Source organism: Arvicola amphibius, chromosome 3 (genome assembly GCF_903992535.2).
Source record: "Arvicola amphibius chromosome 3, mArvAmp1.2, whole genome shotgun sequence".
Taxonomy (NCBI): domain Eukaryota; kingdom Metazoa; phylum Chordata; class Mammalia; order Rodentia; family Cricetidae; genus Arvicola; species Arvicola amphibius.
The window spans coordinates 65,533,792-65,559,616 of record NC_052049.1 but is presented as its reverse complement, the minus strand read 5'-3'; the positions used below and the strand labels follow the sequence as shown (position 1 = coordinate 65,559,616).

The window sequence follows — 25,825 nt, the reverse complement described above, 5'->3', positions numbered from 1 at the left end:
TCACAGACCACACAGTGCTGTTCAGGACTCAAAATCATCTACATGGGGAGAAGTGTGCACTTTGGATTCCTTTCAATCACTGCTAAAAGAGACATGTGCCAGACACCATCAAGAATACACACTTTGTGTTTCTGCCCATGCACTCTTATTTATAATAACGAGCCTTGATGATACCAACTTGATTCTATTGCTTTTATTGATTAGTACTTTCATTAAACAATATTAGTTGAGTTAGGATGATTAAGAAACAACTAATATTTTTGAACTATATGCATCCTTATATGTAATTTATAGGAATGATCTGATCTTTTATGATAGCAGTCAATTCTTAAATTGCACAAATACTAAGCAATGTATATTCCAGCCAACAATCACGTCTCTGTAAGTCACTTAGTGTGACTTACACACCATTGCTACACGGCTGTAAGTGCTTACAGAGTTAAGAAAAAAGTCGAGGCAAATACAAAAATTATCCTCTTTCTAATGGTTAGTGCTAGCGAGGCTCTCAGAGGTGGGTGTCAGCAATGGGTATCCTCCTGAGTTCCACAATCTGGGAGTCGGTCAGGGTACCTCCCTCCTGGCTGCCTTGTCCAGATTCATTGTCACTGACACTGAGACCAGCACCTGGAATAAAGAAGAATCAACACTTAAGTCCAAGCTATTAGTACAGAAATTCTTAATGGGAAAGTCACATTAAACCAAAACATTTATTTCTATATTATTAAAAGTCCAGGCTATTTATTTGGAATAAACAGCAAGTACTTTAAAATTAAAGAATTATACTTTAAATTGAAGCTACTTTTATAGATTTTAAAAATAGATATTGATTTCTAAAGGTATAATGTTGGGCCTCTCATGTTTTCATTTTGTCTTATGACAGATTCTCACTATGTAGCCCAGGCTGGCCTTAAATTCACAGCAACCCTCCTGCATCAGCCTGAGTGCTGAGATTACAGGAGTGAGCCAGTACACTTGGCTTTCTCTATTTTTCTTGTTGCCATGTGATAGACAGGTATAATTGGTAATAGAGAGTGGGGTTTCTCAATGAAGGGCTTATCAAAGTAGAAAATCAGGCAAATTACCAGACTTTTTCATTAGTGGGGTAGAAAACATATAACCACCAACTCTTGGAACTTCACTGAGTCCAGTAGCCCGATGAGGGATGCTCAGCGTTTCTTAGTCTGAGAAGACAGACAGACTTGCAGGAGGGAGTCTACATGGTGTCCTATCAGTGCCCCTAGAAAACTGGCCCTGAAGATTGAGCTTAAGACATGTGAATAACACAGGGCAAACATCTCATCAGAAACCCAGGAAACTAGCTGTTCTTAACAGCATGTAACACCCCAAGCTTCTGTTTTGAAGATTTTCTACTAGACACTACTTTCCCCTTCACAGTGCACATAGTTTAAAACTATACTAGGTTCTTTTCTTCTCTAATATGGGGACTGTATTTACTCTTGTGTTCTGTCTCTACATACACACAGGCATGCACACATGCACATAGTGAGAAAGACAGAGAATACAGATGTGGCTACAGAGTGGGCTGCTACCAATGGCCAGGTAACAGATTTTGGTGCTTTCCCCACTGCTGACCACTCAGCTTGGCAGAAAAAGAGTCAAATAAGAAGCCACTAAGTCCCTGCCAATTCTTCTGCTGGTAGCTATGGGAAAGAGTTTGCTTAGCTTCAGATTAGTCTATGTGGGGAAAGAACCCGGAGTCCACGTCCACTCCTTCTAGCCAAAGCCCACTTCACCTGGCCTCGTCCTTCACCATCTGCCTTATTCCTTCCTATGTTTCTGGGTCACATAAATTGCTCACTTCCTGCTCAGATCCCCTGGCTCTTTCCAGATCTTTTCTCTTTTTGCTCCTGTCTGTTTCTTCCACTATTTAGGTACTGGGGACCTCTACAGGAGATCTATATGTATTATAAAAGCACGGCCCTGCTTCCTCAGTGTCCTTCCCTTCCTGTCCTCCACCCCTTTTATCTGGCTGCCTGTGCTCTGCTATGAACATCAGTCCAAGTGCTGCCCTCAATGCCTGTGGAAGCACCACGATTCTCTTTCCAAATGTCAGCCTTTCCTATGGGTTGCATCCTTCCCATTACTCTGATTCACACTCATAGAAAGCACTTAGTTCATTACAGGTGTTTGGTATATGTCTTTGGTGTGTACTCAGAAACCAGGTTATGAGCCCACCTCCATCACCTTGTGGCTGGGCAGGCCCCTTGGAAAAAATTGAAACCACCCAAACATCTAGGTCACATCATAGTCATGGTGCAATCAACAATCAGGTGTTAGCAGAATATGTTGTGAACATTTAACTTAATTTATTGTATATATACACTCCTGTGTGGGAGTATGTATATACACATGTGTGTATGTTGTAACTAGAGGCCAATGTTGGGTGTCTTCCCTTTGAGTGCTCTACCTCCTTTTTCAAGACAACGTTTCTCACTGAACTGAAACTTACTGATTTGGCTTGATTGGCTGGCCAGCAAATCCCAGCATCCTCTTGTCTTTGCCCTAGAGTTACATTCATTTTCCTGCTGAGCTAAGCTTTTATGTGGAGCTGAGGACAGAACACAGCTTCTAGCTTGTCCAGCAGTCACCTTACTGACTGAGCTGTCTCCCAGCCCTTAAAATAGCTTTTAAGTCAAACAATAAAGTGTGCCCAACTGGTAGTTTACATCGCTGACCTCAGGAAACCTAAGCTCTGCCACACTCTGATTATTAGTGTTTCACATAGACAATTCTTAATGCCACAACACTTGCATGACTTGATACCGAAGGAAATGGAAAGGCTCAGTTCCTTGCTGAAGACTCAAAGCAAGGAAACCACAGAACTAAGGTTTTGATGTGGGGTTTGTGGTGGTGACCCACCAGCAATTTATGTGGCTTTCCCCCAGTTAGACAATGATACAACGCACATCCCCTTTTGAGGGAAAAGACATAGAAAATATCCATAAACTCTTATTTTATCTTTTAATTATCACCTAGCTAAAGTTCAATATGATAAGGAAATCCTTAAATAAGATAAATAATAAACAATAGTTTTGTTTATTTGTGTTCTGAGAAAGGGTCTTAAAGTGCACTTTAGGCTTCTGGAATGATGTCTCCTTTCTGGCTTCCTGAATGTGGGGTTGCAGACATGGGTAATGATGGACATCTTAGGAACAGTCCTTGGGTTTGATAGTTCTCAAAAAGAAACTAAAAACTTCTTAAAGGAGTCTGCTTTCTTGACCAGAACTATGCTGCCTGGGTGAGACCATATCAAGCAGTTCTGATTGACATTCCTGGGATGGCTGAGGGTTTCAAATGTTTTTTCAAGTATTTCTTGACCATTTGTGTTTCTTCTCTGGAGAAACATCTAATCAGTTAATTAGACTATTTGCTGGCTGGATGACAATTGTGTATTTAATTTTTAGAGCTCTTTATAAGTGCTGAATATTAATCTCCTACTTGATGCCTAGTTGGCAAACTCTCCCCCCACCGTTCTGTAGCGGTCTCTTCACGTTGATGACATTTTCCTGGGCAGAAGTGTTTATTTCACGGCATCCATTTGTCATTTGTTGAGTCCATATTAGATGACTCTTGTCTACGCCTGACTCATAGGGCTTCTATCGCGAATGTTTTTCCTTCTAGTGGTTTCAGAATGTACATTTAGGTCTCTGATCTATTTCAAATTCATTTTGATACAGGGTAAAGATATGGATCTAGTTTCCTTTGCATACAGACATCTAGTTTTTCCAGCATCATTCATTAACAAGGTTATTGTTTGGTCAATGTATGATTTGGATACATGTTAATACCATGTGGCTGTCTATAGTTATTTCTGGGTCATCTATTGTATTCCACTGTATATGTCTGTTGTGGAAGTTTTGTGCTGGTCTTGTTATTACGGTTCTACAGTATAAGTTGAGATCAGGTATTATGAAGTCATCAGCATTTCTATTTTGTTGAAAAATGCTTTGACTCTTTCGTGTCTTTTGTGATTCCATATGAATTTTAGAATTTAAATTTTTTTATTTATTCTTGAGAACTTCATATGCATCCACAACCTGTTTAGATCTAATCCATCTTCCTATTCCCTTTCTTTCAACTCCTACCAGTTCCCTACACAAATTCATATACTCTTTTTTAACCCACTGAGTCTCACGAGTAATGCCAGTATGTGCATGGGTATGGAACAATAGCATTTTTGAAAAAAGGTTTGTGTATAATGCCATTAGAATTTTTGTGAGGATTGCCTTGAATTTGTAGGTCTAATTTAGTAACATATTAGTTCTTTCAGTCAATGAATACAGGGTTGTCTTTCCATCTTCTAGTATTTCTTCAATTTCTTTCTTTTATTGATGTTTTGAAGCTTTAATAAAGTAGGTATCTTTACCTCTGATTAGTTTCATTCATATACTTGTTCATTAGTTTATTTACTTCAAAGCCACTGTAAATTGATTAAACTGATTTTTATCCTCAGAAAGTATATTCCTGGAGCGTAGCAAGGCTCCCTGCTTCTATTTGCTGGTGTTATAGTCTGTCACTTTGCTGGAAGTGTGTAGTCTACCCAGGGATTTTCTAACATACAATTCAGTTATGGGTTCACCATGTCTCTATTTGTGCACCCATGGTTTTTGACGCACTATTCACAATAGCAAAGTATGGAATCAGCCTTGATGTCCATCTAGAAATGAGTGGATAGAGAAGGAAGTGCATACAAGCGATGGAATTTTACTCAGTCATACAGGAGAATGGATAGAGCTCAAGATCCTTCCCTAAAGTGGGAAAGGTCAGAACAATAAAGACAAATATAGAATGTTTCTCTTTTATATGGACTCTAAATATACATGTTCATATACATATATGATGTGGAAACAGACAAGATGAGAGAGAAGGAAGAGGTATACAGAAAGAAGGGAAAGAGACAGCATGAAGGTAGAGAAGAAGGGGAGGAACTCTTTGTGAGGGAAGAAGTTCAGCCAGAGGGAAGAAGTAATGGGGCAGATAGGAACAAAGTATAATGACACTGTATATGAAAATATAACAAACCCATCTTTTTGTATGCTAACATCTCAATTATTTTAAAGTCCATGCTGTCAGACTTTTTTTCTAGACTTATATACAGTATCTCTACATTTTTGATATTAGCTGAAAAACTGTTAAAATGCTGTGTAAATCAAGCAAAACACCTTGTTAGGCCAAATCCAGACTACAGGCCATTGTTGAATTCTAATGTATATAGATAGCATGTGGGTGGCTCTTTTATTCGACCATATCCTATGATGGAATGTGTCCAGGGACTGATGCTTGGTTATTATAGCATCTTTTCCATAATATAGAGAAGCAATGTTAGAGATTGCTATTTTGATCTCTTAAAATATTTTTTCCCAATGAGTTTAGGGAGCTCTAAGGAATGCTAAGCTAAATCTCTAAGCAAGTCATTCCATGCATTCCTGAACCAAATACACCCAGTACTTGTTATATATATAGCCCACAGATCTAATTTAATTATGTTCCAAGAATTCATCTTATTTCAGTGTTTGAACATAAAGATCTAATGGTACTGCCTACAGAACACATTAGGGAACCTAATCATAATTTGTAAACCTTCTTTCAGTTCCAATTCTACTCAATGTAACTAGTCATTTCATTCTCACAAAAACTCGTTTCTGTATTTAGTTGCCTTTCTTGTTTGCTAGAATTTCTTGCCTTTTCCCTTCTGACACGGAGGCAAGCATCATCTAGTGTGTTCCTGTTTCCCATCCCTTCTCTTTTCTTCCCTTTCTCTCTAGCTTCTCTCTTCATTTCTTTTCCTCTATTCTCTCTTCTTCCCCTTTCCTAATTCAGAGTTAATAATTCCCAAAACTACCAATAAAATCTCTGTTCTGATGTATTTCAAATACTACCATCTCCCACGGTACTTGGAACCTTATGAATACCCAAGAGGAACATTCATCATCAAAATACACCAGTTTCTTTCAGCAAACACATTAAGGAAGCTCTGTACCACTCACTCAGGTAAGAAGCAAGTCTCCATCAGCCCCTGTTCTTCCTCAGGGCCTGCCCTCTTCCGTTCTCATTGGCCTTTTCTATGCAGGGTCTTAGGGTCATGACCCTGGCCCACTCTGAGATCTTTCCAGCCTTTCTAATACTGTTTATAATTTACTCTTTATCCTTTTTAAAAGTTATTTTTTTCTCAAAAAACCTCCACAGTTCACTACTTAGGACTACCAAACAGCATTTTAACATTGTGCTAAACAGCACCAAGGGTTCTGTACTCCCAAAAGGAAATTTCCACTAACTATATCCCAGAAGTGCAAGGTTAAATTCAATAAAGTGGTCTTTCTACAGCACTTTAGTGATATGGGAGTCCCTTCCATGTGCTGTGATTAGCATTAATAAACAAAGAAACTGCTTTAGATCTTTAGCAAGGCAGAACTTAGGTAGGCAGAGAAAGCTGGACTGGATGCTGGGAGAAAGAAGGGTGGAGTCAGGGAGATGCCGCTGCCAGGGAGAGATGTGCTAAAACTTTGCTGGTAGGCCACGACCTTGTGGTGATATATAGATTAATAGAAATTGGTTAAATTAATATGTAAGAGTTAGCCAATAAGAAGTTAGAGCTAATGGGCCAAGCAGTGTTTTAATTAATACAGTTTCTGTGTGATTATTTTTCGGGGCTAAGCTGGTTAGGTGGACGGACAAACAAGCAGCTCCCTCCTACTACACTTTAGAACTGTCAAAGTGCTAATTTGGGCTATGAATCTATAGTCTCCCCAATGCACCTTGGCAGGGGTTGCTCCCTGAGGAGGGGTGTGCTCGTTTTCACTCCTCATTGCTTTGGTTGCTGACAGTGTGAGCAGCGCCCCTGTGAGACTGTCTCAGCCTACTCAGTTCACTGTTCCTTCTCCTTAATGATGTTCTCCACAATCAAGCTTCACACTGAGGCTGAAAATTTTCTTTAGACTCCTTGAGTGTGTAATGAATGCCCTTCCTCCATTCCTTTCCTGTTTATACACTACACATTCTTCAACTGAGAGAGCTTTGTCCCTTGATTACAAAACTCTACAATTTTCTTGATTATTTATTTTATTCTTCTTTAACTCCTGTGTCTATTCCTCCACAACAGTCCCAGGTTTCGTTTTTTTTTTTTTTATCCATTCGATCATTCATGTTTTGACAGGTCCCTCTGCTGTCATTTGAGTATCAGCACCTGTTGTGTATGAAGGGGTGAGTTTGTTCTCATTTCAGTTGGATTTGTCCTTTCTCAAAAGGGCATGAGGGCAGCGTGACATTCTGGGTGTGGGCATAGGGAGGGGCCGGGGGACAGTGATGTGCTTTGTATTCTTACTACTTCTTAATAACGAGACCCTAATATGGAATACAAATTGAGATGAGTCCCTGGGTTGTTCCAGTCATTCTCAAGATGTAAGAGATTTACTTTGTAATGACAAAAATGCTTTGCCAAAGGAATATCTGGTCATAGAAACAAGCTACTTTACACAGAAACATTTTTAAGTAAGCATTTAAGAAGCTTCTTCTTTGCAACCGTATCTTCTTGCTTTTTTAAAAACTTCATTACTACTTTTACAATAGGAATAGTTCAAATTTTTTTTGAAAAAGAAAATGTTTAAAAACTGCTTATAGGACTTGGAAACTCTAAAATGATTAATATTCACAATAGAGTTATGGCACATTATGTATCTAACCTAAACTACTGTGATGGCTAATCTTCACTGCCAACTTGACCAGACTGAGAAGTAATCTCATCCTCTAGCAAAGCTCTCCTTTCAGGGTTTTTTATAAGGTCATTTTAAAATCAGGGGACTCACTCTGGCCTAGTCAGTAGTGTCATTCATTGATATTTTCTAAAATTGAATGAATATCCAGAAGGTGGCACCCAAAAACATGCTGCTGGTGGCATGCCTTTGAAGAGGACGTCTTGACCCTGGCCCCTTCCACCTACTCTTTTTATACTTGGGTTGCCAGACAGTGGCCATCTTTCCTCATGCCTTTCCTTGATACTTCTACTTTGTCTTGGGCCTGAAAGCAAGGGAGCCAGCTGACCACGGACTGAAACCTCTGAAATCATCAGCCAAAAGAAACCACCCTTTCATGTTTCGGTCATGGGTTGTCACAGGGGTGGAAAGATTACACTGCCACTAATGTGAACATTTACACATTAAAAAGAATGGCATTTATTAATGTTTTTCCACTAGCATGTGACCTTCAGTCAGATTTCTCACTTTCTCCATTTCTAGGTAATATGTTGGGGTCTTTAGGATCTTATTGCTCTCTATATAGGAATTATCCACTAGGGTTATAGATTGAATGGAACTGAACACACACACACACACACACACACAGCCAATAATATACGACATGTGATTGTATACCTTGAAAACTGCAGACATATACATGTTTGTTACATGACTTCTGAATGTATATGAAATACGTCCTCATGAATGACATTCTTTTTTTTTCTTTTTTTGCAGATCAGAGGCAAACTCCTTCAGTGAGCTTCCTTATATTGAATCCGACTTACTAAGGTCTTGGTGTTCTAGCCAGATTTTAGGACACAGATATTTACATTTAGTTAGAATATGTTGTTTTCTTTGTTAAAAGCAAATCGTAAATTATTTTTAGGCTGTGTTATATTTGATGCTAGGAACAGAATATCCTAGGGCTTGACTGGGATCAGACACGGGTCATGAGAATCAGGACATGCCGTGGTTGACAGTGTGTTTTCACTCTCACGGAAGGGGAGAGAAAGTAACAGGCTCACAGGCTGCCAGTTTCTAATGCCAGTTGTGGGTTCGTTTATACATACCAGTTTTTAATGCAAATATCAAGTCATCAAACTCTTGGGACTCTTCATCGGCTACCAGGGACCCCTGCCCATATCCTCCAGAAGAAGGGAATGAGGCACCATTCTGGGAACTTGTCTTCAAATCAGGGCTTGCCTGGCTGGTCTGCTGGAAGGATGCTCTCTCCCAGTCAGATGGCACCTTTTGGATTGGGGCAAGAGCAGAAGAAAGTGACAATTGAATTCATGAATGTACGCATTAAATTTGAAGCTCATTTTTGCAACAATTTTTTGCATTTCATTAAAAACGGTGGATGGCCAACTGAATTGTTTTTATGAGCTTGCATTTTGTGTTTGTTCTTCAGAAAAGCATGCCTCCCCTCGAGCTATTATAACCTCATGATTTAATAGTTTCTCAAAATCACGTGTAGATTGCTATGATGTCATGTAAGGGGAAATAAAACTATTTCTCTGTTTATTTATTTGTAAAATGTATATTAAGGAAATTCAGAAGAACCCTGAAATTATCAGTCTGAAATATATTTTAATTGGGGCCAGTATATAAAAAACACATTGAACTAAAGGGAATTTATCAAAATCCTTCCTTGCTTTTGACTAAACACTCAAAGGAGTTCTGTTCTGAGACGATTAAATGTATTCCTGCCTTTCTAGGTTACTGGCAAACCAGGTTAGTGGCAAATGAGCCCTTAACCCTTCTTTTCCCTGCCCTTCCCTGCTCTTGCTGGCTTTTTAGACCATCTCCCGCAGTCTCTCATTGACAGCTGAATCACAGCCAATTTTGAGCCTCTGAGGAATGCAGACAGACTTTAAGCTATGCAGTTGTGCAACACCCCAGAGGAAAGCTCAAGCAATGGCTCCAGCCCAGGAACCGGAGGGTCACAGCTGTTGCCTTCCGATGTAAGGGTTTGCCGAGAGACTTCAGGGACACTTCATACTGAGAAGAGGAAACCAAGAACCTCAGAGATGAACTCGAGAGAAGGTGAAACCTCATATGATCGTCACCACGAGTCCAGGCATCGAGGACAGCATTGTTCTACAGAACTGTTTGCAGTGACAAGAATTGTTCATATTTAAGTTCTTTGATACTGCAGCTTCTGGGCACATTTGTCCCTGGGACATTTACAGTGTCACTGAGTGAATGACAAACTAGATCTGTAATGCTAGTTACTTTAATTCAGCCACACATAGTTAAAAAATATTCCACAAGACAGGTCAGAGCTGGACAAATGCTAAATTGGTAACGATTCAACAAGACTGATGGATCTTAAAAACACTCCTGTTGGCTTTTTTGGTCACTAGTTATGATAAAATAACTCAGTTTAAAAAAATATCTGGCATATAAAATGGTACCAAATTTCAATATCAAAGTACTAAAGACATATCTCAACATTTTTCTTTCTTAAAAAATTGAAGATTTATTTATTTTTATGTTATGTGTATGAGTGTTTTGCCTGCATGTGTGCTTTGCCTGCATGTGTGTATGAGTAAATGCCTGGTCCCTGCAGAGACTAGAAGAGAGCACTGGGTCCCTGGAACTGAAGTTATAGATGGTTGTAAGCCACAGGTGGGAGCTGGGAATTAAACCTGGGTCCTCTGTAAGAGCAGAAAGTGTTCTTAACTGCTAAGCCATCTCTCTAACTTTGGCATATCTGAATTTTTAAACATCCTTCTTAAGCTTATTCATCTGACAGACAAAATACATTCTTTTTAATCTGTAATTTTATTTATCTCCTACCTATGAGCCCTGCCAACCATTTTTATTCAATGTATGCTTATCCATTATGAATTTATAATTCTTTATAGTAATTTTTTATTCAAATAAAAAGGCTATATACAGTAATGACATTGTAATCATTTTGCTTCAATTTTAAATTGACAGGAATGAGAGTATATCCCACATAAGGTATCTCTGGGCAGGTAGATTATCTATCTATCTATCTATCTATCTATCTATCTATCTATCTATCTATCTATCTGTCTTTCTGTCTTTGTCTATCACATCTCTAGCAACCATCTAACAGTTACCTATCATTATCATTATTTATTTATCCATATTTCATCCCATCAATATTTCTTATTCAATAAAATGTTTCTTAATTTCATGCATTTGTATGAAAGTAAGAAACACACCTGCTTTTTTCATTCCTAAGGCATGCAGCCAAGCACATCGCGAACCTGCAGTTGTGAAGGCTGTGCAACACTGCCTCTTCTGGGAAAGATGTATTCAGGTGTGCTTTACAGTCCAGACTAACACTTTGCCAAAAGGCAGGGGTGGAGGGTATGTGAGTCAGGCTCAGGAAATCAGACGTATATGGACAGAATAATGTAGCCAGCAGTGGGAAGCAGATTTTGTGGAGGAAATCCCGCCTAGATTTTTCAGGAGTGCCACAAAGCAGCCTCTGAGCTCTGCTTTAGACTGACTAGTGGGTTTAAAGAGAAAGGAGTGCCTGCTTGTTTGTTTCTCTTTGTTGGGATTAAAGAATTGTGAGGGGAGAAGCAGATAAGGATGAATTTGAGTGTGATCTTAGGAAGAATGGTTTTTTTGAAAAGCATTTCTTAGACATATTCAATTCCTGTCATACCAGATTAGAAGGTTTTGAAGGAAATGACACATTTTACTTTGATTTCTCAATAAAAATGGCTCACAGGACAGAAAAAATAACTAATTAAGATCCTCCAAATGCCTCTGCACAGAGGGATGGGCTCAAAAGTTGGTTAGCATCTTTTTTGTCTTTACTTTTTATCAAAAAAGGGCTGGTCAGTAGGTGAGATGGTGTCAGGGTGGGGCCGGGGACACACCTCTTCCATAGCGTTGATGAGGTTCTGGGTAGACTTGTTCATCTCTCCAGCTGCAGGCATTCCGCTCCCAGGAGTGAAGAAGGTTGTGCTAGGTCCTGGATGACCATTCATTTCCACCGTGTAGCTGGCCTTCATGGGGCAACATGTTTGGTTGTGTAAAATAAAATAAACCACAAAAACATAAAGTCCCTATAAAAAGAAGAAAATGCATTAGTATGTCCAATGCAGTCTGGCCAGCACAGCTGAAGCCTAAACACAGCAGTAAGCTAGCTGATCATCATCAGGAGGCTCCAATCTTACTCAAATCTAGGAGCAACTGAGTATGCCAGCAGTCAGACAAGAGGCCACGCTACAAATTCCAAGTCACAAAATGCTCATCAATGCTGCTTAGGAAGACTGGGCGCTCATCGATCATTTTTTTCTTAATATATATTAGTAACTCTGAATGTAGTCTACTAACACATGAAATAAATTACAGAAATTTATTACTGAGCTATATTCATCTTGTTTTAAAAGGCAAACCTCCTGTCCTTTATTTTTATTCATCTCCCACCGAATGCCTATTTAGCTAATTGAGGTATTCCACTTACTTTCTGTGTATCTGGAGAGAGCCAAAGAAGTGCCACTTGACACCCTGTGTGCGTCTCACCTACTTATGTTACTTGGAACCAAGTCACTGCATAGGGACTGCGGATTGCTTAAGATCTAGCAATCCATGCTTCTCCATAAATGTTTCCCAAGAGCGACAGAGCTATCTCGTGCATTCTTCAAAAGCTGTTAGCCCTTCAAATCCCTCAACAACGTGCGCAAACTCTTGATAATTGCTCTGCTTCCGTCACAAGAAGGGACTGGTTTTTGTTTGTCTTCTGCTCGTTACAATCCTTTTCATCATGATTTCCACACGTGCTCTACTCTATGACTGCTCTCCAAAGCAGTGTGCCCCTCGACCCCACTCTGACATTTTTATTTAGACAATAAAATACCTTAAATGTGTCCTCTGTGTTTTGGTATTGAAAACTTTAATGCAAGAAAGAATATCTGTTACTAAAATTCTTAATCAATAAAGATAAAAATAAACTCAGCTAATTAAAGAAGAAATGGAATAACATATAAAATTTTTCCAAAAATATAAGTGTCAATGCTGTATAGAGTTTGTACTCTCCATGGTTCTAGGATATTGAAGCAACAGCAACTGTACAAACCTAAAATATTTATACCTACTGGTATAAATAGCAAAATGTTTCTTAGGAAACACCATGGCCCCGCAGTCACAAGCAACGCTTTACCTACGTGAACTGAGGGGACAGTGCCATGCTACACGGGTCAGCATTTGGTCTCTTTGGGTCTTGGGAGGACCGTGAGGGTCAAGACTGTTTTCCTACTGGGGAGACAGCTTCTCAACTGTCTCCACAACTAAGCACGTTTACAAGTGCTGTACATGGTAAACATATTTTTTTAAACTAATTGCTGTAATCATCTCACAAGAGCAAGCAGAAGCATATGTTTCCCTTTGAATTCGGTTCAATGGTTCTTTCGGAGAGACATTAATATTCCAAATTACGTAGGCTCAGTGATTTAGTTTCAAGTACACATTAATAGAAACAACATCTTCCTGAAAACACTCATGCTCATCCAACATTTTTCTCACACAACTAGCTTTTCACATGACTATGACCTAATTACATTGGCCACAGTGGTAGACAAAACAGGAAAGAAAAAATTAAAGTGTCAGCCTTAAAAACTGTGCAAATGTTACTGATTTATTTTTCAGGGTCACTGTAAATGTTGAGAAGTGACAGGTTAAAAGCTGGATAAGGAAACAAAACCCGAGCTTTAAAACCCATCTCTAAGGCCCCATCTGTTAAAGCCGAACAGTCTTTCTCCTGTTTGTTTTCAAGCGCGGCCTTTCGTGTGCCAGGAAACGCTGTGCCTGCTGAACAGAACTGCATTCTCAAACCGCATTTCTTTTTCTTAAAAGCACGGAAGTATACAGTAAATATTTTGAGACTTTTAGACATGCCCTAGGAAACACAAACATGGCTAAAATAAAAAGGGAAATATGCAGATTATGTTTAAATGACTCTTGCTTGGTCTGGGCCAAGCTGTACAAACAGAGAAAAGGGGCCCCTCCATTATCCACTGTCCTCAGCTGTGGAAGTTTCTGACCTCAGGGGAGAAACAAGTTCCCCTTCCAAACACTGCGTGTTGAGCGCAGGCTCCTGCTGCAGGGCTGTGTGAAGCCACTTCAGGAGTCGCCTAGGTTGTCAGGCTGTAGAACGGTGCATATTCACTGTGTGTATTGCCAGGCACTGAGGTGCGAGGATGAGCCATGCGTGGTTCTGGCTCTCAAACTGCTCACAAATGACAGGACATCCTGCCCCCACCCCTACTCCGTAGCAAGTTCCTGTGCTCCAGATCACATTCACCTGCACCTCCTGACATTCACAGGGAAGCCAATTCTGTCTGTGGATTGCTGTTTTATTTCATCACCCTCCTACAATCATAAAAATGCTTTAAAAATCTTTAATTTATTTATAGCTGGATTGACTATAACATCAAGCCCCATTCTATATTTCTTTTGATCTAGGAACTTTAGCTTATTAGTCAATATAAGTGAGCCACAAATGAAATCATATAGTCTAAAGGATTATATATTCTCATAACTCTATTTTTAAAGATTTATTTATTATTTGTATGTGCCTTCATGGATTTATTTGCATCCCATGCATGTGGAAACCCACAGAGGGGGAAAGAAGGTGATGGCTTCCCTGGAACAGGAGTCACAGGCATTCCTGAGTCGCTATGTGGGTGGTACAGAGCACAGCCAGGTCCTCTGCAAGAGCAGGGGGTGTGTGCTTAACCACAGATGAGTCTTCAGAGTTCTCGCGTTGAAGCAGAATACCAGGGAAGGCAAGGATCTCAGCTGTCCTCGCCACCAGTTCTGTGGGTTCTTCGTGTCCCAGGTCACAAGTTTAACAAGAAGTGCTGGAAGAAAACTGGCTAGAACAGAAAGGTGGGAGGTGGCTTGGCTCTGTTGGACACTCTCTTCTCAGGCCTTTCTCCAGCTTCTTCAAAGCTTAAAGATTCCTGGCTGAGGGACGCCTCAGGCTTCTCTGTGAAGTCATGCTGCTCCCCTTCTTTCAGAGATGGGGCGGACAAGGTAGCACCATCAGAATTAGGCTTTCTTAAACTCACACATTTGGAATATCCAAGAAATCTATTAAACTGCAAGTTCTTAGACAGTAAGAGGCAAGGTTCATCTCTCTGTTGTGTTGGAAAGAGTGGTTCTCAGTCTTCTTAACGCTGAGACCTCACGCTGTGCTGACCCCCAACCATAAAATGATTTCATTGATACTTCATAAATATAATTTTGCTACTATTATGAATCATGATGTAAATAACTGATAGGCAAGATATCTGATATGTGACCCCTGTGAAAGGCTTGTTTGATTCCCCCCCCCACCCCCGGGGATCACTACCCACAGGTTAAAAACTGATGGTTTATAATATAGTCTCTGACTTAAAGGAGGGACTTAAGAAATAACTGATAAACCAGAGACCAAGATTTTGAACTGTCGTCAGCAGGAGAGAGTGGCAAGGGGCGAAGACAGAGGTGGGCCTGAGGTTCCAGCTAGGTTCTGCCCTCTGATTCTTTTGAAACTATAGCTACACCATTCGGTAGCGGTTTGGCCAGATGCTTCTAGGGTTCAGTCTTTCCATTCTACATGCCCTGTGTAGAGGTCATCTTCCTGGGAGAAGGAGCAAACAGTCGGGGCAGGGTAGGGACGTGGGCTCTTCCTGTGGGCATCTCTTGGAAGCCGGTTACTTTGCTATTAGCCACGCAGTTTTCTATGGTTCCTTCCTGTGGCTAGTTTTCCCTCAAGGACTCTGCTCTCCCTCTCGCTTAGGCAGACACAGAAAGCCACTGAGATCCCTTCTTTCTGGACTTCTTCTAGGACTGTTCTAGGACTCTGACCAGCTGTATTCTGAATCACCAGTAACATGGCAGTAAAGAAGATAGAATTTAGCAAATGGCAAAGCTGGAGACAAATACAGGGTTTCTGCATTTACATATATTATTTTTTTAGCAATGAAAGAAGTAGGAATCTCATCCTTAATTTCTTCATTTTGAAGTTTTTACTTTTTACATTGAAAATTGATTTTGTTAGTGTTTATACTTGTAATTAGATCTGTAGTTCAATCTGTACACCAAATAAACAGAGAAAGGAAACAATGAGTTCATTCTGAGGACTGTTGATTAGCCAGGGTAATTGATACTTAGTCAAGTAGGGGGCAATTATTACTCAAACACTTCTCGCGACACTACCCAGTATGCACTGGGGGTTCTGTCAAGGTCTGCTCTAAGCCGTCTAGTGTAAGGGACTTCCAGTTCAGAACTAGTACACTGAAAAGGAAGTCCGCTGGCTCCAGGCATGTCCGTGGCTCTGGTTGACTGCAGGCCTTCCCTTTTCAGGTCTAGACAAATGTCTATCCTAAACAAAACAATTCCTAGGAACAACAGTCTGAAAAGTTTTTAATCATAAATACTTAGGAGGCAGATAATATGTCCTTCCTTTTATCCCTGTCTGTAATTTCAGGGTACATTCCTCTGCGTGTCATATTTGGTCAGTATTCTCACTGTGATAAATATTCATGAATCAAAACATAATTATTAGGCCATGGCTCAGTGACCTCTTCTTTAGGTGAGCAACCTGCACTCTGTAGTCTTTCCTCTCGAGTCCTGTGTGACTGAGCTTCTCCCCTTTCCATGGTATTGCTGTCAGGTCTCAAAGTTCAGAGCACAAACCAATCATGAATCTACTTACCAGGAGGCAGACATGAGAGAGAAACTATAAATTAAATTTGCTTCAAGTCACAAGAACACAAACTGATGATACCACAAACCCCAGGAGTCCTTAGGTTGGAATAGTTTTCAAACTATAAACTAAGCTGGGTGGAAGGATCAAGGGGCAGATACCAGTGGAGGTGGCCAATCGGTGCCACGATGGAACTCACAGACACAGAACAAGGTTGAAATCTGAGAACAAAATGACAAGCTGTAATCATAAAAAGGAGGAAAGAATTGAAGTGAGCTGTAAGTGAATGGAGTATTTTGTTTTCTCCAGGGATGAGTGCATTGATAGGTTATCTATCCCAAGTGGTCATCTCTAAACACATACACACAAGAGCACCACTAAAGGGACACAGCAGGCTGCATTTCTAAATGCTTTTATTTCTAGATAAGTAAACATAATTAGGAAAAATAATGAATTGGAGTGGGCTTTGGGAGGACACCGGAGGAGTGGGAGTAGGAAGGAGGAGGAGGAGAAATGATATAATATATAGTACTGGGGTGTAAAATTCTCAAACCGTTGACTCTTAGAAGCCTGTTCTTTAGTAATGAGAGACAGAAAGGGAGTGGACCCGGGGGGGGGGGGGAGGGATAAGGACAGGGACTGGGAGGAAGGGGAAACTATAATCAAGATAGACTGATTATATAGAGAAAAGAATCTATTTTTAATAAGTGGAAACATTCAAAAATATAAAATTCCAAATTGTATTGTAACCATTCAAATGTTAATATGAGTACTTTATAATTAACACTTATTAATTATACACACTCCTGTGTTTCACTGCGACACGCCCACATTTGCAGGTGCTTTGTTTGCCCTTGTCCCCTTTCTTTCTATGCTCTCTGGCCTGCTCCTCCAACCTCCCCCCCCTCTCTTTTTTCCTTTTCTGGATAGCCATAGAAATAAAGTTTTAAACAATTTTAAAATTTTTTTAATTTATCTTGTGTGTACGGGGTGCCTTTTGCCTGCAAATATACCTGTATACCATCAGCAACCAGAGGAGAGTGTTTAGTCCCTTGGGCTACAGATGGTTGTGAGCCACTATGTATGAACTGAGCTCAGGTCTTCTGGAAGAACAGCTAGTGTTCTTGATTATTAAATCATCTTTCTAGCTCTCCTATAAATAGGTTTTGATTTTTTTCCTGAGGCAGTATGGTAGTTTGAATGAGAATGGCCCCCAAATGCTCATGTATTTTAATGTCTGTTTCCCTAGTTGGTGAACTCTTTAGGGAGGATTAGGAGGTATGGCCTTTTTGGAGGAGGTGTGCCACTAGGGTGGGCTTTCAGGTTTCAAAAAGCCCAGGCAAGCCCCCCCCCCCCCACCTCTCACTGTCTGTCTATCCCCCCCCCCCTCTGCCTATTGGTCAGGATGTGAGCTCTCAGCTCCTGCTCTAGCACCACGCCTGCTTGCCACTGCACTCACCTCACGATGGTTAGGGCTAACCCTCTGAAGCTGTAAGCAAGCCCCAATTAAATGCTTTCATTAATAAGCTACCTTGGTCATGGTGTCTCTTCAGAGCAATGTAATAGTAATTAAGGTAGACAGAGTCTTACTAAGAAGACTAGGCTGGTCTGAAAATTGCTATGTAGCCCAGGCTGGCCTCAAACATGGATTCCTGCTGCGTCAGCCTCAGAAGTGTTGTAGTTCCTGTCAGGAACTTAGCCTAAACCTTTCCAACAGTGTCCGCCACCATCCTTCAAGTTGCCTCAACCGCTAGTCTGTAGAGTCCTCTGTAGTCATTCTGTGGAGTAAACTTGGGTGACCTAAGAAGATTGTCGCTATGAGGATGAGTCAGGAACATTGAATGGCCTGGCGCAAGTGGAGAAGACAGAGAGGAGATCAGTTGCCTGTGGCAGCAAACTAAATTTCTTACAAGTTTGAAGTGAACATGTCTGACATATTTGAAGTGCCAGACTGGAAGAGAGGAGAGCAAGCAAGGTCAGAGGCCGAAGTGTAGAGGACAGCTGTGTGGTGGGGCTACCCGAGCCATATGAGTACATGATGTTCATGACGAACTCTTTGTTGTTTTGCTTCTGGAAAACACTCTGCAGAGAAAAGAGCTGAGAACACAGGACTAAAGAGCTAGAGGACATAGCAGGAAGAATAACCAGGGACACAAACAAGAAACACCTAACTGGTCGTGCAGGTCAGGACAGAAGACAGCCACAACTGTACAGATGCAAAAAGAAGGTCGTGTTCTATAGGTGTGACATGCTCTGTGTTGTCAGAAACAGACATCAAGGGGGAAGTGAACAAGGCATGTGTTCAGGTGCAACTGATACAGCCGGACAGAGAACAGTGACCACAGAGAGGCTGATGGCAGGAGGCTAAAATATGGAATATGCCCAGTGCTGATAAGAAGATATCTTTAGTTTAGGAGGGTGACCTGACTCAAGATCGTATATCCTTCAGTGTGATACTTAAGTGGGCATTGTGGGTGGTTTTACTCCTATCGACACTACCAACTTCTGTTATTCCTTTTCTTATTCATAGTGAAAGACTGTATAGCCCAGAGTTCAAGTTCTTGAAAGAGCTGACAGAACCAGGTTCTCCATCTGGCAGGAGATGTGGAGGATGCTGTGCATCGCCAGTCATCTGCTTTGCAAGACACTGTAGGCGTCTTCCCTTTCCTGACATGAACCTATGGAAATGCTCAGTATTGGTGTTCGTGATTGATTTCTGCCACATAGCTACGAAAGACACATGTCCTGGGCTTCTAGATTTTATATTGTTGTGTAAAGGAAATGAATCATATAAATCAACTTTAAAGAAATGATTTATTTCATGATAGTGTGGTTAATCAAATATCAAACCCAACTTAAGACTTTTGTCTTTCAGCGTTTCTGCATGAATCAGTTGGAAAACAGTTACAGACTCCAAGAAGCTCCTAACATGGGGCAGCTGCCAAAGCAGCCCAAGGAGACAGCTGACAAGTTTCACTAGCAGATAAATATTCCTTAAGCTAGAACCCTGGAGACTCCACACTTGCAGATGTGATACCATACAAAAGAGACATAAACAATAGCTTTCAATTAATAACTAGCATATTATATTATGGAGATATTATTTGTTAAAATCTTAATCAGCATCTGATGATAAAGAAATTGTTTAGTAGGTACAAATGACTTGATGTCATTTTGTCCCAATTTTCTTATCAGTAAAATGGGGGTTCTGTAGATGCCATATGGAGTCATTACTAGCAAAACTTGAACAGTCCAGAAATACTTTCATTAAAATATAAAAAACTTGAGGCAAACTAAGTTCATGTTTATTGACAAAAAGAAAAGAGGAAGAAAATACAGAGATTAAAAGATTTTTTAATAGTAAATCTTACCACTCAGAAGTACACTCTCAATCTTGGATATTAAATTCCTGAAAACTACATTCGGTAGATTTTTCCCAAAACCTGTTAATTATGTGAAGACATGATTTTTTTCCCAGTAAGCATAAAAGAAAAACAAACAAACAAAACAAAAACCAAACAGGTTGAATTTATGGCTTAGCAATTACTAGAGTGACCTTGAATTCTACTTTGCCTGTGGCTATCCTGGTTTGCTTCCGGTTTCTCAGTGAGTGTGCTGAGTCAGCATCTTTCTTCCCATCACCACCCCAATCTCTCTCTCTCTCTCTCTCTCTCACACACACACACACACACACACTCACACACACACACACACACACTCACACATACACACATGCACACACACAGCCCTTTTCATACAACTGATATGATAGTGAATTACATGGAAAACTAGCAATTGCTCACCAAAGGCCTGGCTTATCCATACTATCTTAGTTCATGCAGGACAGCTGTCAGTTGCCCCAACTTTAAACAAAATCTACTTTTCAGCCAGTTTCCTTCTACATAGGAATGATCTACACCTGAAAATTCTCTACTGCCAGTTTTGATTTAATCACCGAGTTAACCTGAGATAGCTGACTTGTCCAACCTACAGACTGGGAAGCAGTAGGTGTGCGGGCCAACTTTATGTTAGCTTGACACCATCTTTGAAAAATGAGGGCAATGGTAGGAGTTCCCTGGTAGAGTTTCTGGGGTTACTTATGTACACTGTCATCCCATCTGCGAAAACAGATGCTTTAACTTCTTCCTTTCCAATTTGCATCCCCTTGATCTCCTTTAGTTATATCTCTAGCTAGAACTTCAAGTCCTGTATTGAATCAGTATGGAGAGATTAGACATTTTGTTACTGATTTTAGTGGTATTGCTTTGAGTTCTTTCCATTTAATTTGATGTTGGCTATATGCTTGCTGTATATTGCTTTTATTATGTTTAAGTATATCCCTTGTATCCCTGATATCCTCAAGGCTTTTATCATAAAGTGGTGTAAAGTTTTTTGTCAAAGGCTTTTCAGCATCTAACAAGATGATCATGTGTTTTCATTTTTCTTTCAGTTTATTTATATGGTGAATTACATTGACAGATTTTCATATGTTAAACCATTTTTGCATCTTTGCGATGAAGCCTGATTGGTCATGGTATATGATCTTTTTGATGTGTTCTTAGATTCAGTTTGCTAGTATTTTGTTGAGTATTTTTTTGCATAAATGTTCATGAGTGAACTGGATCTATATTTCTCTTTCTTTGTTGAGTCTTTTGTTTGGGTATCAGGGTGACTGTGGCCTCATAGGAACAATTTGTCAGTGTTCCTTCTATTTCCATTGTATGGAATGATTTGAAGTGTACTGGTCTTAGCTCTTCTTTGGTATGTCTGGTAGAATTGTACATTAAAACCATCCTGGGCAGTAAGTGGTATCTATGAAGAAATTTGTCCATTTCTTTTAGATTTTACAATTTTGTAGAGTACAAGTTTTTGAAGTATGACTTAATGATTAAGGAACTCCAAAAACTACCAGGAAACTCTTACTGATGCTAACCTACTTTAGTTAAGTAGCTGGATACAGGACTAACTAAAAAAACCCAATAGCTCTCCTATATATAAATGATAAACAGGTTCAGAAAGAAATCAGAAAATCCATACCCTTTACTATAGCATCAAATATGCTAAAATATCTTGGTGTAACTCTAACTAAGCAAGCAAAAGACATGTATGAGAACAACTTCAAGTCTTTGAAAAAAGAAATTTAAGAAGATATCAGAAAATGAAAAGCTCTCCCACGCTCATGGATAGGTAGGATTGGTATTATAAAACTGGCCATCTTACCAAATGCAATCTACAAATTCAATGTAATCCCCATGAAAATCTCAACACAATTCTTTACCAACCTTGAAAGAATAAAACTCAACTTCATATAAAAAAACAAAAAATCCAGGATAGCTAAAACAATCCTGTACAATAAAAGACCTTTTGGAGGCATTGCCATCCCTGATTTTGAGTTCTACTAAAGAGCTATAGTCATAAAAACTGCATGGTATACACACAGGTGGATCAATGGAATTGAACCCAAGAATAAGACATATATTACACACATATGGACACCTGATTTTTGACAAGAAAGGTAAATTTTTCATTATATAATGGAAAAAAGCATCTTCAACAAATGGTGCTGGCATAACTGAATGTCAGCATGTAGACGAATACAAATTGATCCATATTTATCACCATGCAAAAAACTCAGGTCCAAGTGGATCAAAGACCATAATATAAATCCAGATACACTTAACCTAAATAAAAAAAAAATTGGAAAATAATCTTGACTGCTTTGGCACAGGGGACAACTTCCTAAATAGAACACACTTAGCACAGGCACTAAGAACAACAATTAATAAGACCTCATGAAATTGAAAAGTTTCTGTAAGGCAAACACCATCAATAGGACAAAACAGCAGCCTACAGAATGGGAAAAGATCTTCACCAACCCCACATCTGACAGAGGCATGATTTCCAAAATATATAAAGAACTCAAGAAACTAGATACCAGGAAACCAAATCTAAGCAGAGAATTCCGAACAGAAGGATCTCAAATGGCTGAGAAACTTAAGGAGATGTTCAACATTCTTACCTATCAGGGAAATGCAAATTAAAACATTCCAAGATTTCATCCTATACTTCTCAGGATGGCTAAGATAAAAACACAAGTTAACATCTCGTGAGACAGGATACGAAGCAGGGGAAACACCCCTCCATTGCAAATTTGTACAGCCACTCTTGAAGTCAGTGTGGTGGTTCCTCAGAAAACTGGGAATCAATCTACCAAAGACCCAGCTGTCAAGGATCCTTGCTCCAATATGTTTGTAACAGCATTATTTGTAATAGCTAGAACCTGGAAACAACCTAGATGCCCCTCAACTGAGGAATGGATAAAGAAAATGTGGTACATTTATACAATGGAGTATTACTCAGAGGTAAAAACAAGGGCTCCAGGAAATTTGAAGGCAAATGGATGAGGCTAGAAAAAAAATCTTGATGAGTGAGGTAATCCAGACTGAGACAAACATGATAGGTACTCACTCATAAGTGTATATTAGCTGTAAAAATAAAGGATAAACATGCAGCAACCCACAGCCCCAGAGAGGTTAGGAAACAAAGAGGGTTTGTGGTGGAGACACCCAGATCTTCATATGGTGTAGGAGGTCCTTTTGGTTATGTGTTGCTTTCATTGGTTAATGAAAAAAGAAACTGCCTTGGCCTTTTGATAGGGCAGAACTTAGGTAGGTGGGGAAAACAGAACTGAATGCTGGGAGGAAGAAAGCAGAGTGAGGGAGAGCGGCCATGGAGCCCCAGAGTCAGACATGCTGAATCTTTCCCGGTAAGTCACTGCTATGTGGCGATATACAGATTAATAGAAATGGGTTAAGTCAAGATGTGAGAGTTAGCTAATAAGAGGCTAGAGCAAATGGGCCAAGTGTTTTATTTAATACAATTTCTGTGTGGTTATTTTGGGGCTCAGCTAGCTGGGTGGCCGGGATAAACAAGCAGCCCCTCCTTTACAACAATTGGTGCCCAATGTGGGGCTCAAACCCATGACCCTGAGATTAAAAGTCTCATGCTCTACAGACTGAGCTAGCTGGGATGCTGGTGGGGGAGCATATTCTGCTCCTTCAGCCTTCCTAGGAAGGGAAATAGAAGAAATTTGTGAGTGGACTGAGTGTCAGGATGGAAACATGAGCAATCAGGTTTTGGGGGGCAGGAGAGAGTACTGAATCTTGCAGAAGAAGGGGAGAAATGATTGTAGGATCCAGAGAAGTCAAAGATAACATGAGAAGACCCACCTAACCTGGGCTCATAGGGACTCACAGAGACTGAACCAACAACCAGGGAGCCTGCATGAGGCTGACCTAGGCCCTCTGCACATATGTTACAGTTGTGTAGCTTGATCCTTTTGTGTAGCTCCTAAAGTGGAAACAAGGGCTGTGCTGACTCTTTTACAGGCTTTGGGACAACTCCTCATATTGGGTTGCCTTGCCCAGCCTTAACACATGGGAAGGTGCTTAATTATACTGCACCTTAATATGCCATGCTTTGTCATATCCATGAGAGACCTGCCCTTTCCTAAACAGAAATGTAGGGGGAGTGGATTGAGGAGTGGGAACAGAGGGAAGGAGTAGAAGAGAGGAGAGAGGGGAAACTGTGGTTGGGATGTAAAATTAATAAATGAATAAATTTATTTTAAAACATTAGAGCAAGTGATAACTGATTTGTTATGCACAGGCTCGGCGACTGCCCAAATGTGCATATACCTGAAGCCATTTCATTAACACATTTTTCTCCCAGAAATCTGGCAATTCTTTAACTGGGGCTCTCTCTTTGGTGTCTGTTTCTATGACAAATTCTGAGTAAATAAGGGTATGAAGGTTTGTAAGCACAGTTGTTATAAACTGTTAACTTGGTACAAAGTCATTTATATAGTGACTGCCATTTATATCCTGTGTCAGCAAGAACATTCTGACTTAAAGAAATAGCATGCAGTCTTGTAAGACATAGGAAGCACACAGAAGCATGCCTGCTTCTGGTTCTACTGAAGAATTACAGAAACTTAGGATTTTAGTGTACCCACTGTTTCTCTTCCCTGTGGATTTTAGGCATATGTGTTTAATCAACAGGATGAGATATGAGTTTTGTCAATAACATGATACTGAAGCTCTGGCATATAAAGCTGAAGACAGTAACGGACCGAGCAGTTCCTTTTCTCCTTAGTGGTAGCTATGGCACCACAGGGTTATTACCTAACTGATAACAGGCCATTGCTTTTAGCATGCCATGTGAATACACATCCTTTGCTGAAATTTCAGTCCTGAGCTAGCAATTCTCACTCACAGTAGAGGACCAAAGCCAGCAGGATCCCTAGAAGTGTGACGATAAGCAGACATGGATAAAGGTAACTTCTCTCTCGCAGCATCTCTGGATGGGCTGACTGCCATCTCAAAGATTCTACTCACTCTTGTTCAAATCTTTTAACAGTCTACAAAATATTTTTATCCTTCATGCTATGAGCCTTCAGTGAGGCTCAGCAACTTCTTTTCTCTGGTGTGTGATTCTCCTGAACAGGTTTGTACACTGAATGGAGTGTTCATCTTGCATATCCACTGTATGTGAGTACTATCACAGCTCAGGTGGATGGGTGTGCAGTCCTGGGAGACCAGGAATGTGTGCAGCAAAACTACTGTTCATTAGGGTTCATGATCTTGATCACCTATAGAGACTGAAGTCATCAGTATGACCCAGGATATCTGGGGGTAGCCCTTCCCCCTCCTTTCCCAGCCCCAGCACGATGAAGGACATCTGGGGGCCCCTTCCCCTTCATCTCCCAGTTCCATCATGACCCAGTACATCTGAGGGGCCCCTTCACCCTCCTTTCCCAGTCCCAAATCAATCCCTTCAACAAAATGAGTCAATTTCATCCCCAAATATCTCTCAAACCTTCAACTTTCTTCAAATCCAATGCTAACAGAAAATCACCCTGATCACATCCTACCCAGAATCTATCTGTCCCTTTCTCACCTGGAGTTATAAAGAGCTAAATCTTACCACAGGCAAGCCTCTGCATGACCAGAACCCCACTTGCTTTTCAACACCATCATTGTTACTACACATTCACTGCCCAAACCTAGCTATTCTAACACTAAATTCAAGTACGCACACACATGAAGGTTTCTGCACATCCATTTTTTCAACTATCCCACAAGTATTTTTCACACGTGCACACACTGGCCACTGTGCCCTTGCTCTGGAATACTCTGCTGGTCTGAGGGATGTTTGGGTTGAGTAATAAGTAGCCCCCTCACTTCACGTCGTCACAATGCCTTACACATGAGCTTCCTGCTCTATGCTTTCAGGGCCCTCTGTATGGCGCTCATAACAGTCATAGTTTCCTCACCTCTTGGTCTGAGGTTCCTCTCTTGCCCACCCCTCTCTTCCTCTCTCACCCCGCCCC

The 25,825-nt window shown here is 40.4% G+C and overlaps 1 protein-coding gene across 1 annotated transcript in view; it reads right to left on the bottom strand.

The window, feature by feature from the left end:
* Window positions 1-216: 216 nt before the first annotated feature.
* The window catches only part of Adgrv1 (adhesion G protein-coupled receptor V1), a 536,429-nt gene continuing 510,820 nt past the window's right edge, over window positions 217-25,825 (bottom strand). Inside the window, exons 88-90 of the mRNA XM_038323536.1 lie at window positions 11,618-11,806; window positions 8,822-8,999; window positions 217-624 (exon numbers count right to left, since the gene is read on the bottom strand). Coding sequence (XP_038179464.1) covers window positions 506-624; window positions 8,822-8,999; window positions 11,618-11,806 — 486 coding nt within the window. The 3' untranslated portion in view covers window positions 217-505. The remainder of the gene's footprint in view (window positions 625-8,821; window positions 9,000-11,617; window positions 11,807-25,825) is intronic.